Source organism: Phycodurus eques, chromosome 10, assembly GCF_024500275.1.
Source record: "Phycodurus eques isolate BA_2022a chromosome 10, UOR_Pequ_1.1, whole genome shotgun sequence".
Classification (NCBI taxonomy): Eukaryota; Metazoa; Chordata; class Actinopteri; order Syngnathiformes; family Syngnathidae; genus Phycodurus; species Phycodurus eques.
Window position 1 is genome coordinate 14,246,971 of NC_084534.1, and position 11,312 is coordinate 14,258,282.

An 11,312-nucleotide genomic window follows, 5' to 3' on the forward strand; every position below is an offset into this window, starting at 1 on the left:
CCCAAACCGACGAACTTTTAGGCAGATGTGCCAACCATTTGGACAATTAATGTGTTGCATTCAATTAGGTTTTTATGGTTCATGAGCTCAATTAGTCCTTTTCACACATTTTCACACAAAAAAAAACATTTAAGATGTTGTTTGTGGATCACACACTGGTTTGAATTTCAGAACGATAACCAATTTTTTACTAAAGTGAAAGTGTGTGGTTGGTCTGGAAATGGTATATATATTCTTAATCAAGGTTTACAGATCATTTGATACAGTTATGGAAATACCTCAGATGCCACCATATGTTAAAAAACAAATAAACAACCAAAATTTTTTTAAAAAGAGAGCAAGTGCAAACACACTAAAGCTTACTGAATGTCTAATTTATTTGTATAACTCAACACCTACAATATCATTACTAAAACTGAGGCTTATTCTAGTTTGTCTGACTGCATCCTCTCATCATTATGTTCCATTCCATTTTGATGTGAATCTTCGTTCTGCACTTGAGAATGTAAAATTAAAGCGCGGTCCACAAAGGTTACTGCTGCGATTGTGTCAGATATGTGCATTTAGTAGCACCAGTCTCATCTCTGATGATAAGTCATCACCCCATAGTTTCCATCCATCCATCCATTTTCTGAGCCGCTTCTCCTCACTAGGTTTGCGGGCGTGCTGGAGCCTATCCCAGCTATCATCGGGCAGGAGGCGGGGTACACCCTGAACTGGTTGCCAGCCAATCGCAGACCCCATAGTGTTTCCCACAAAAATTAAACACTTAAAAGACTACACTAACGTTTCCACTGGTAACACTAACTCATTAGTCACACTCTTATTTTCCACCATGACCATGCATGATGTAATCTTATGTAATTGGCATACAGTAGCTTTGTATGAAATAAAGATTGAACATAACTCCAGATTTACAGTAAATCTAAATACTGTAGGAGGGTTCGTTGTATTTCGGCATTGCAATTCTAAAAGTGAAAATCATAAATTATAGGGATGCACGATAACTATCGGGACCGATAGTTATCGACCGATATTGGGGAAAAAAATTACGTCACACTGATAGGTTCAATATCGAAAAAACGTAACCGATAACAAGAGCCGTCTTTCTCAGTGTCGCGCTGGGGTGGGGTCATGTAATAAAATACTTTACCCCCAAGAAGCCTTTTTTTCTCTCTTTGCGTCACGGTGGCCTTACACAGCGCCGCAGTGGCGGGTAATTTTGGACGATTGACGCTGTATCCGGAACAATCGGTGTTACGGCCGTAACGAGTCAGAGTTCAGTGATTTCCGTAACAAAATACGGACGTTCCGTAACATTTGGCAGCTATGACCATATGTTCGCCAGGATTTGCTGAAATTGCAATCATCCAGTGACTGAGTTTGTAACTATGACACACGCGAGCATTTAGTACCCTCGGAGTACAGCATTCGGCAAGACCCAACGGCCTCCGAAGCTGCAGACTCTCGTAGCAACTAGTATTGGGAACGATACACCGATGTGACTGGGTAGCTGTTAATAAAAGCGAGAGATTTTACTGTATTGGTAGCAGATTCCATAATTAACAGAAAATTCGCCAGGAATCCTTAGATACATTGGTTGTAGGGCTGTGGACCGGATATCGTGAGGCTAACAATTGGTTGCCTGGGGCTTTACAGTTTTCTTCTCTTAAAACAAGTGCGAGAGCTCTCGCACTGTGCGCCGTGGATGTAACGTTATGCTTACAACCAAAAACAGCAGGGGTGGGCACTAGCGACACTACTAGTTTAACTACATTTTTCTTTAGCGTCAATATTTCAACATCAGATAGCCTTTCAGTAGTTAAGCTACTTTAGTGGTCACAGCGATAGCAAAGTAGCGTTCACAGACTACTGTGGGGGGTGCTCCGGGAGTATGAGGTACCGGACTCGCCGATACGGCGAGCACAATCTACGTGCAGCTAAAGACAAAATCTGTTAGTGGTGTCCAAAATTCATTTGTGGTGACCCACCACAGATAAATGTACTGTACAACCCCAATTGCAATGAAGTTGGGAGGTTGTGTCAAACATAAATAAAAACAGAATACAATGATTTGCAAATGATGTCTGACCTATATTTAATTGAATACACTACAAAGATATTTAATGTTCAAACTGATAAACTTTATTGTTTTTAGCAAATAATCATAAACTTAGAATTTTATGGCTGCAACAGGTTCCAAAAAAGCTGGGACAGGGTCATGTTTACCACTGTGTTACATTACCTTTTCTTTTAACAACATTCAATAAACGTTTTGGGAACTGAGGACACTAATTGTTGAAGCTTTGTAGGTGGAATTCTTTCCCATTCTTGCTTGATGTACAGCTTCAGCTGTTCAACAGTCCGTGGTCTCCGTTGTCGTATTTTACGCTTCATAATGCGCCATGTCGGTTTTTGATGCAGTGCCGCCTGAGGGATCGAAGGTCATGGGCATCCAATGTTGGCTTTCGGCCTTGCCGCTTACATGCAGTGATTTCTCCAGATTCTCTGAAGCTTTTGATGATGATATGGACCGGAGGTGATGAAATCCCTAAATTCCTTGCAATTGTACGTTGAGGAACATTGTCATTAAACTGTTCGACTGTTTTGTCACGCACTCGTTCACAAAGAGGTTAACCTCGCCCCATCTTTGCTTGTGAATGACTGAGAAATTCAGGGAAGCTCCTTTTATACCCAGTCATGGCACCCACCTGTTCCCAATTAGCCTGTCCACAAACAGGTGTTTGATGAGCATTCCTCAAATTGCTCAGTCTTTTTTGTCAACTGTCCCAGCTTTTTTGGAACATGTTGCAGCCATAAAATTCCAAGTTAATGATTATTTGCTAAAAACAATAAAGTTTATCAGTTCAAACATTAAATATATTTTCTGTGTAGTGTATTCAATTAAATATAAGTAGAACATGATTTGCAAATCATTGTATTCATTTTTTATTTCTGTTTAACACAACGTTCCAACTTCATTGGTTGTATATGTCTGAAACAACCCTAGTTGAGGGTAAGCGGTACGGAAAATGAATGATTGAATGTCTGAAACACCGGCATACCATTGAAGAACATGGAGAGGAATGCCCTAACCTCTGATAATGTATCAAAAGGCCAAAAAATGCAAGACGTGATATAGGTTTCTCATCTGGTGAGCATTGTGATTTCCAAGTATGCTCAGCTGAACTTGCATTTCTCAGCAAGCAAATAGTGACAGATTAGATTTCGAGAAATTTGAACTCTGTTGTGGTTAGACTCCCTCTCACTCAAAAACTGCCCACTCATTTACATGCATGCTTGAGGAAATAATTTGTGCAGTCATGCATCTTTGGTCACACACACAAAGCCCAAATCAGGACATTGAAATTGCACCTGAAAAATCGTCATGAAGAACACAAACCTTAAATTAATCATGTAAATCCAACAAATTATCACATTCTCATGCACCATTTAATTCAGTTTTACTGCTCACCAATGTTCACAGCTGCCATAGCATGGTCTGTGGCTAAGATGATGTCTGTATCAGTGTGACATCAGCAAATAAATAAATCAAATATCAATTGTACGTGTGTTTAATGATCATAGAACTTGTGCATTCATGTAAAATAGAATGATTTGTGTGTACAATGGTCACTCGTATAATTGGGTTGAAAATATAATTGTTTCAACATTTAAAATTAATGTCTGTTGTTGCAGCATGGATGGAGGTGAACTCTTCAGTAGAATCCAGGACAGAGGCGACCAGGCATTCACAGAGAGAGGTATAAAAACACACTGACTGCATGGAAAGTATTCAGACCCCCTTAAATGTTTCACTCTTTATGTTGCAGCCATTTGCTAAAATCATTTAAGTTATTTTTTTCCTCAATGTACACACAGCAACCCCATATTGACAGAAAAAAAACGGAATTGTTTAAATTTAAAAAAAAAAAAAAAAAAAAAAAAAATTTAAATTTTTAAATTTTTAAAAAAAGAAAAACTGAAATAAGCCATAAGTATTCAGACCCTTTGCTCAGTATTTAGTAGAAGCACCCTTTTGAGCCCTTTTTGGGACTGATGCAACTTTTTCACACCTGGATTTGGCGACCCTCTGCCATTCCTCCTTGAAGTTCCTCTCCAATTCCGTCAGGTTGGATGGTGAGTGTTGGTGGAAAGCCATTTTCAGGTGTCTCCAGAGATGCTCAATTGGATTTAAGTCAGGGCTCTGGCTGGGCCGTTCAAGAACTGTCACGGAGTTGTTCTGAAGCCATCCATCCATCCATCCATTTGTCGTACCGCTTATCCTCACAGCGGCGCGGACGGGCTGGAAGCTATCCCAGCTATTTTCGGGCGAGAGGCGGGGTACACCCTGAACGGGTCCCCTGTCAATCGCAGGGCACAGATAAATAAACAGCCATTTGCACTCACATTCACACCTACGGAAAATTTTGAGTCTCAAATTAACCTACCATGCATGTTTTTGGGATGTGGGAGGAAACCGGAGTACCTGGAGAAAACCCACGCAGGCATGCGGAGAACATGCAAACTCCACACAGGCTTGACTGGGAACCCCGGTCCTCAGAACTGTGAGGCAGATGTGCTAACCAGTCGCCCACCGTGGTGCCTGTTGTGAAGCCACTCCTTCGTTATTTTAGCTGTGTGCTTTGGGTTATTGTCTTGTTGGAAGGTGAACCTTCGAGCCAGTCTGAGGTTCTAAGCACTCTGGAGAAGGTTTTTGTACAGGATATCCCTGTACTTGACCACATTCATCCTTCCTTTGATTGCAACCAGTCGTCCTGTCACTGCATCTCGCTCTAATCTGCTGGTTGTGCTTTCTGTACTTTATTAAACCTGTTTATTTTCTACGCCAGAGGCATCTGACATAATGAAAAGCATAGGAGAGGCTATCCAGTACCTGCATGCTGTTAACATTGCACACCGAGATGTTAAGGTTAGTCTCACCATTTTCTATCACCATCTCTTTTTGGAACAGTCTGACTGAGAGGTTAAGAGTAACATCACTCACTTCAGTCATTAATGTGAAACTCCCTTCAGCCAGAGAATTTACTGTACTCAACCAAGAGGCCCAGCGCTTTGCTCAAACTCACAGACTTTGGCTTTGCCAAGGAAACCACCTCTCACAACTCTCTTGCTACTCCCTGCTACACACCTTACTATGTTGGTAAGAGTTCTTCTCTGTATTTAATAGCATTTTTTTCATGACCTGCTCCTTAAACCACAGTGTTCTAATTTTTCTAACTTTTCATCTATTGCTTTCACTCTACAGCTCCAGAGGTTCTGGGCCCAGAGAAATATGACAAATCTTGTGACATGTGGTCTTTGGGTGTCATTATGTATATTCTGTAAGTAAAGTCTTAATGTTGCATTACATGGGATTTTTTGCTTGGTGCAGCATGTAACTGTTGTTCTTCTCCAGGTTGTGTGGGTACCCCCCTTTTTATTCAAACCACGGTCTAGCCATTTCTCCCGGGATGAAGAAAAGGATTAGAATGGGACAGTATGAGTTTCCTAATCCCGAGTGGTCTGATGTATCAGAAGAAGGTGATCATATTGGCAAAACTATGCATGTTAATTTTCACTTTGCCTGCCAACACAAATGAGTGAAAATTAGACCTGTCTACAAGTCAATAGGTCGAATACTACTCTTCGAAGACGGACAGCTTTAAATTGTACTGAGAAAAGCAATGCTGTGGTTCGTATGACTTCAGCTCATTAGTTAATCTCAAATCAAACAAGGAAGGTGTGGAGTTTCCGAATTCCACTAGGTGGCTTTTGAAGGAAAGAAAAACTGCAGTGGAGCCTTCAAAGTTGAACACAATCCATTCACCCTCCATTCTCTGATGCTGATAATTCAAATTTGCACTCATTAAAACAGGGTTTGCACGGTCATGAAAAACCTGGAAAAGTTATGGAAATTGAAACTACATATTCCAGGTCCTGGAAAAGGAATTTTTTATACCGTTTTGGAAAAGTCATGGACGTATTGTGTGGAATATTATATGTTTATATATAAATATATATATGTGTATATTTAGGATGCGTACAACAAATAAAATGGTGTAACGTGCGATTAAAATGAAAATGATTATAATTCAAATTGACACGGAAGTGCAACATTGCAAGCGATGTACGCCGCCATACAGGAAATGTGACAGGTCACGTTGGCGAGGGTCCACTGGTATACTCGAACAGCTGAATGTGGATTTCATAGAGAACGCAATGCCAAGAAAGTGCAATTTTAAAATGAGTGACTTTCTAAAGAGAGGTTTAAATTTTGGACACTGACCACGGCCGTGCGAAATTCTAACTTTGCTCAAAATCCGTCGATGAACCCAACACGGGAGAAGCGGCACTGGTAAGCCATATGAAGGGAAAGAAGCGTATGTCAGCTGCCGAAGACTGTAAAAACTCCATCAGGGAGTTTTCAGGTTTTGTTACAGACACAGTTACTGCACCACAGACTGCCATGGCTGCAGGGTCTGCAATTCCAACGGCAAAGCAGACTAAGTCGGATGTAACAGCGACAACAAACGTTCTAATAGCCCAAGTTCTGTGGTGATTAAAAGTAATGAATTTTCGCTATTCTTACAAGTCCTCGAAAGACTTTGGGGGTTTCCACTGTAGTATCATAAATAAAAAATGCTGCCGAGATCTAAAAATGCGTTAATAATTGGTTTGAATAGTTAATGCTGACTGGCAAAGTTCAATCACAACACGATTGCTTTATTTCACATCCCTCTAATGTATGTACAGTGTTAAAAACAGTTTAGTGACTTGAAATTGATTGCAGCTAAACAACTGATTAGGACCCTCCTTAAGACGGAGCCCACCCAAAGGATGACGATCACGGAGTTTATGAATCACCCCTGGATTAATGTAAACACAAACCCACTTCCTTGCTATTTATCAGCTCAATTCTTATGGATTATATTGTCCACTGAAGCCAGATTGTTGCCCGTCTCCCTGCAGCAATCGATGGAGGTTCCTCAGACGCCACTGCACACTAGCCGGGTGTTAAAGGAAGAGAAGGACGCGTGGGAGGATGTCAAGGTCTGTCACCCGTTTGCTAGTTTTTATGTATATATTTTGTCTACGCTCCTGCTGAATTGTACCAATGTGCTTTCTGTGCTCATGTTTCAGGAGGAAATGACCAGTGCCTTGGCAACCATGAGGGTTGACTATGAGCAAATAAAGATAAAGACCATTGAGGACTCAACCAATCCACTTCTAACGAAGAGGAGGAAGAAAGCCAGTAATGCCATGGTGGACACTCAGTCTGCTGCCCACTGAAAAATGCGCACACAGATTGTAAAAAGGAAGCAATAAGTTGTCGACGTGAGTCGCACTGCATGGATTTTTTTCGTATTTTAATTTCCATATCAAGTCTGTTTTGGAGAGTGCTGTTTTTTTGTTTTAAGCATTTTAATTGACCCCCTTTCACTTTTGCAGAGAGGTTCTTGATCTGTGGTTTTACATCAGGGAAGAGATTATGAATAAGAAAAGTTGAGGAGAAGCACTCTGGTATTCCTCTCCTCCCTCAAACATCAGGTTTTGTGCTCAGAACTCAATACGTGAAGCCACACTGTGTTAGTACTGTCCAGCCCAAAATATTGAATGTTAAATGAAATAGCTAAATCCCAAAAAACAAGGCAAGGCAGGATTTCCTTTACTTATACACAATGTAAGCAGATGTCTTTTGAACTGACAAGTGGATTGTAAGGATTATCCTGATTGGAATGACCAGGGGTCCTTTGTCTTGGTTAATGTTCTCTCTCACCAGGGCCATTCTGTGCCATTCTGACCTGTAGCCTCCCCCAACCCTCTTCTCTCACCTGCCTTAAGACATCCTTTTTACAGGTCCAGTCTCCGGGCAGAGAAGGTAGCGCCACCTTGTACGTAGCTTACAAAGAAAAAAAAAAAAAGAGAGTATTTTTTCACAGATTTTTACAGACATTTTAAGCACATGCCTTACTGACTTTTTGTTTGTGGCATTTAGCAACGTCACGTTCAGTTGCCAGATTTCAGGTTAATGCTATGCAGATGGTGTGTCATCTTAAAGCACTGCTTGGACCTTTTGTCGTTGGTGTTGGGTTTTTTTTGCTTAGTGTATTTGAGAAGTGGGGAGTGTGTATGTTCCTGTAGCAAGGAGAACCCTCTTGTGGAAGCTTTTTGTGAGGAACAGTGGGACACGTGGTTACTAGCTACTGTTTAATTTCATTTGACAACAACTGCACCTAAAAACGTCCTGCCAAAAAGTACGAGAGAGCGCCATGTGGCGCGTCACCAGCAAGCTATCGTCACAATCACAAGATATAATTGATGGTTCTTCTTCAGTGTTCTCTCCATTCAGGACCCTGCCCAGCTCAGTTGGGATCATGGGGAAATATTGCATCTAGTTCCTTGTTGAAAGTACACCAACAGTCTGTGGCACCAACAAATATAGCTCTGTAAAAATGTTTGTTGAAAAAAAAAAAAAATTCCTTTTACTAAATATTTTTTTTTGTCTCCTGCACATTTTAGTAGCAGACAGTCTCTTTTTTCTGTTCCGTAAGCTGCAACTGTCATACTTTTGTCTGCTTGCTTACAATTAAAAAAACATAAACCAGTCCCAGATTTCGTTTATCAAGTATGTGCACCCATTGAAATTTCTTAAATGTCATCATAAATTGGTCATAAAATGTCATATTATCATCTAAATTACAGGAATAAACCGAATCTACTTAAACTAGTACCACACAATTGTTTTCATATTTTTAAGAGCATAACATGTAAACACTCATATGACAGGGAGGAAAAAGTAAGGGAACCCTTGGATTTAATAACTGGTTGAACTTTTGGCAGCAATTACCTCAACCAGTCATTTCCGGTAGTTGCAGATCAGACATACACAACGATCAGGATGAATTTTGGTCCAGTTACAATCTGTTGCAGTTCAGCAAGATTCCTGGGATGTCTGGTGTGAATAGCTCTTGAGGTCATGCCACAGCATCTCAATGAGTTTGAGGTCAGGACTTTGACTGGACCACTCTAAAAGATAATTTTTTTTCTGAAGCCTTTCTGTTGTTGATTTGCTTCTGTGTTTTGCATCATTGTCCTGTTGCAACACCCGTCCTCTTTTGAGCTTTAACTGTTGCACAGATGGCCTCAAGTTCTTATGCAAAATGAATTGCAATGCGTTAATAAATTTATATTTTCACCCATCCCTTTAACCAATTATTAAAATACATACACTTAAAGTTGTAAGTTTTGTATTATCTACCATTTATTGAAATGAATACAAAATAAAAAAATAAATACATTGAATTGACCCATTTTAGTCAGAATGGCAAATTGAACAACAAATATTCCAGTATTCTTAATGTACAGTGCCTTGAAAATTCATATTATTCATACACCTTGAATGTTTCACATTTTGCCACCTTATAACCACAAACTTGAATGTTTTTATGTGATTGACCAACACGAAGTAACAAATAATTGTAAAGTAGAACGGAAATGATACATACTTTTCAAAATTTTAAGCAAATATCTGAAAATTTGGTGCATTTGTATTCAGCCACCCAGAGTCAATACTCTATTGTGCCACATTTAACTGCAGTTACAGCTACAAGCCTTTTTGAGCTATGTCTCTACCAGCTTTGCACGTCTTGACACTGAAATTTATGCCAATTCTTTGCAAAATAGGTCAATCTGAGCCACAATGAATGGAGAGTGTCTGTGAACAGCAATTATGTCTTGCCACAGGTGCTTATAATGGGATTTAGGTTTGGACTTCGACTGGGCCATTCAAACTGCTTCCTTAATTATAACATACAATTAAAGAATAACATACAATTAAAGATAAGTTGAGCACATATATATTTTCAGAAGTGTGTATCAAACTGGTGGCCCTTCACATTAATCAGTACCCAAAAAGTAGCTCTCAGTTTCAAAGGTTGGTTACCTTGGCCCTGAGTTTTACATTCACACTTTCCCTTATCTCAAGGTTAACTTCATTTTCGCGTAACCTGCTTCCTGGAATACCCCCCCCCCCTCCCCCCAAAGGGCCAATTAATGAATCCCGCGTCTGACGTGGCAGCAGACATTAAACAACATGATTAAACAACGTGATTAAAGGGGCATGAACCGGCAGTCTATCGTGTGGGAAACTGTTAGAATAAAAGTACATTGTTATCCCATATTTACTCTTATAGTATATTTTCAAAGCATGCATTTAGCAGTATGTTGATTGTATCATAAAAGTTGATGTCTGTGAAGAGGAGTTTACTCTTTCTTGATAAATAGGCTATAACTCTTCTGCTATCTGGACCACAACAAAGAGTGTTATGTGCTGAACACATGAGTTACAACAAACGTGTGCCCTCATTCCAAAGATGGCGGCTGGAGCATTTTGCGGTCAGAGGTCAAAGGTTGGAGCAATCAATCTTGAGGAAGAACACATCTCCACAAAGAGTCATATATGTGATTGTTTACGATGCTGCTATGTGCTCCCCCAACTTAATAGCAACAGCAGCTGTGTAACTAGGAACTGCCCAAAAGGAAATAAAAAGAGGGGGGACGGACAGAGTGAACTCAGAGCGGTGTAGAGACTGTAACTAAACACACTCTCGTCCATTTCTCCTTGCAAGTCTGAAAACTGAACTACCTTGGTGTCGGTATTGTTTTTTTTTGTTTTTTTTTTAATACAAGTATTTTAGGTGTCTTGAACCTGACAGAAACACAGAAATGTTGTTCCTCTGGCTTTGGAAACAGCTCCTACCGGTACTTTTGGCATTTATGAGGGGAGTTACTGCGCTACCCTTTCCCCTTTCACTGCTGTAATTGTGACAAAACATGCCTTTTGGCACAGATGACGCTTCTTTTTTGGCAGCCATCCACAGGTAGGCCACAAAATGGATCAGCTGCCAACTTTTGAAACTGATGAAAAAGCCCACTGACGTCATTGAGTCAGCCTGCAAGTTGAGGATCCAACCATCCAGGTTATGTTGTGTCCTCATCTCATGTTCATTCTTCGTCAGAATATATTTCTAAATAATGTTTTATTAATGTTTCTTGAGTGCACACATAATCCTGATGAGTACTAGTATGCATAACAGGATGTTTTTTGACAGTTAAATTGTCACATTCTGAACTATCCATCCATCCATTTTCTGAGTCGCTTCTCCTCAACACTCTGAACTACCACAGTCAAAAGCCGTGAAAACAACAATCCAATCAGTTTAGAGTAGGTGTTCAAACTGCGGCCCAGGGACCATTTGTGGCCCACCTTGCATTTTTAATGGCCCACAGCATATACAACAACTAACATT

General features: G+C 40.2%; 1 protein-coding gene across 2 annotated transcripts in view; it reads left to right on the forward strand.

Moving 5' to 3' along the window:
• mapkapk2a (MAPK activated protein kinase 2a) overlaps positions 1-10,627 on the forward strand; it is a 31,043-nt gene extending 20,416 nt beyond the window's left edge. The window contains exons 3-10 of one of the 2 annotated variants that reach the window (XM_061687962.1): positions 3,700-3,764; positions 4,854-4,933; positions 5,038-5,164; positions 5,270-5,345; positions 5,420-5,544; positions 6,794-6,879; positions 6,973-7,053; positions 7,144-10,627. In XM_061687962.1, the coding sequence (XP_061543946.1) occupies positions 3,700-3,764; positions 4,854-4,933; positions 5,038-5,164; positions 5,270-5,345; positions 5,420-5,544; positions 6,794-6,879; positions 6,973-7,053; positions 7,144-7,293 (790 nt within the window). In that variant the 3' untranslated portion in view covers positions 7,294-10,627. The remainder of the gene's footprint in view (positions 1-3,699; positions 3,765-4,853; positions 4,934-5,037; positions 5,165-5,269; positions 5,346-5,419; positions 5,545-6,793; positions 6,880-6,972; positions 7,054-7,143) is intronic. The other variant, XM_061687963.1, reaches the window with a different exon arrangement.
• Positions 10,628-11,312: the final 685 nt, after the last annotated feature.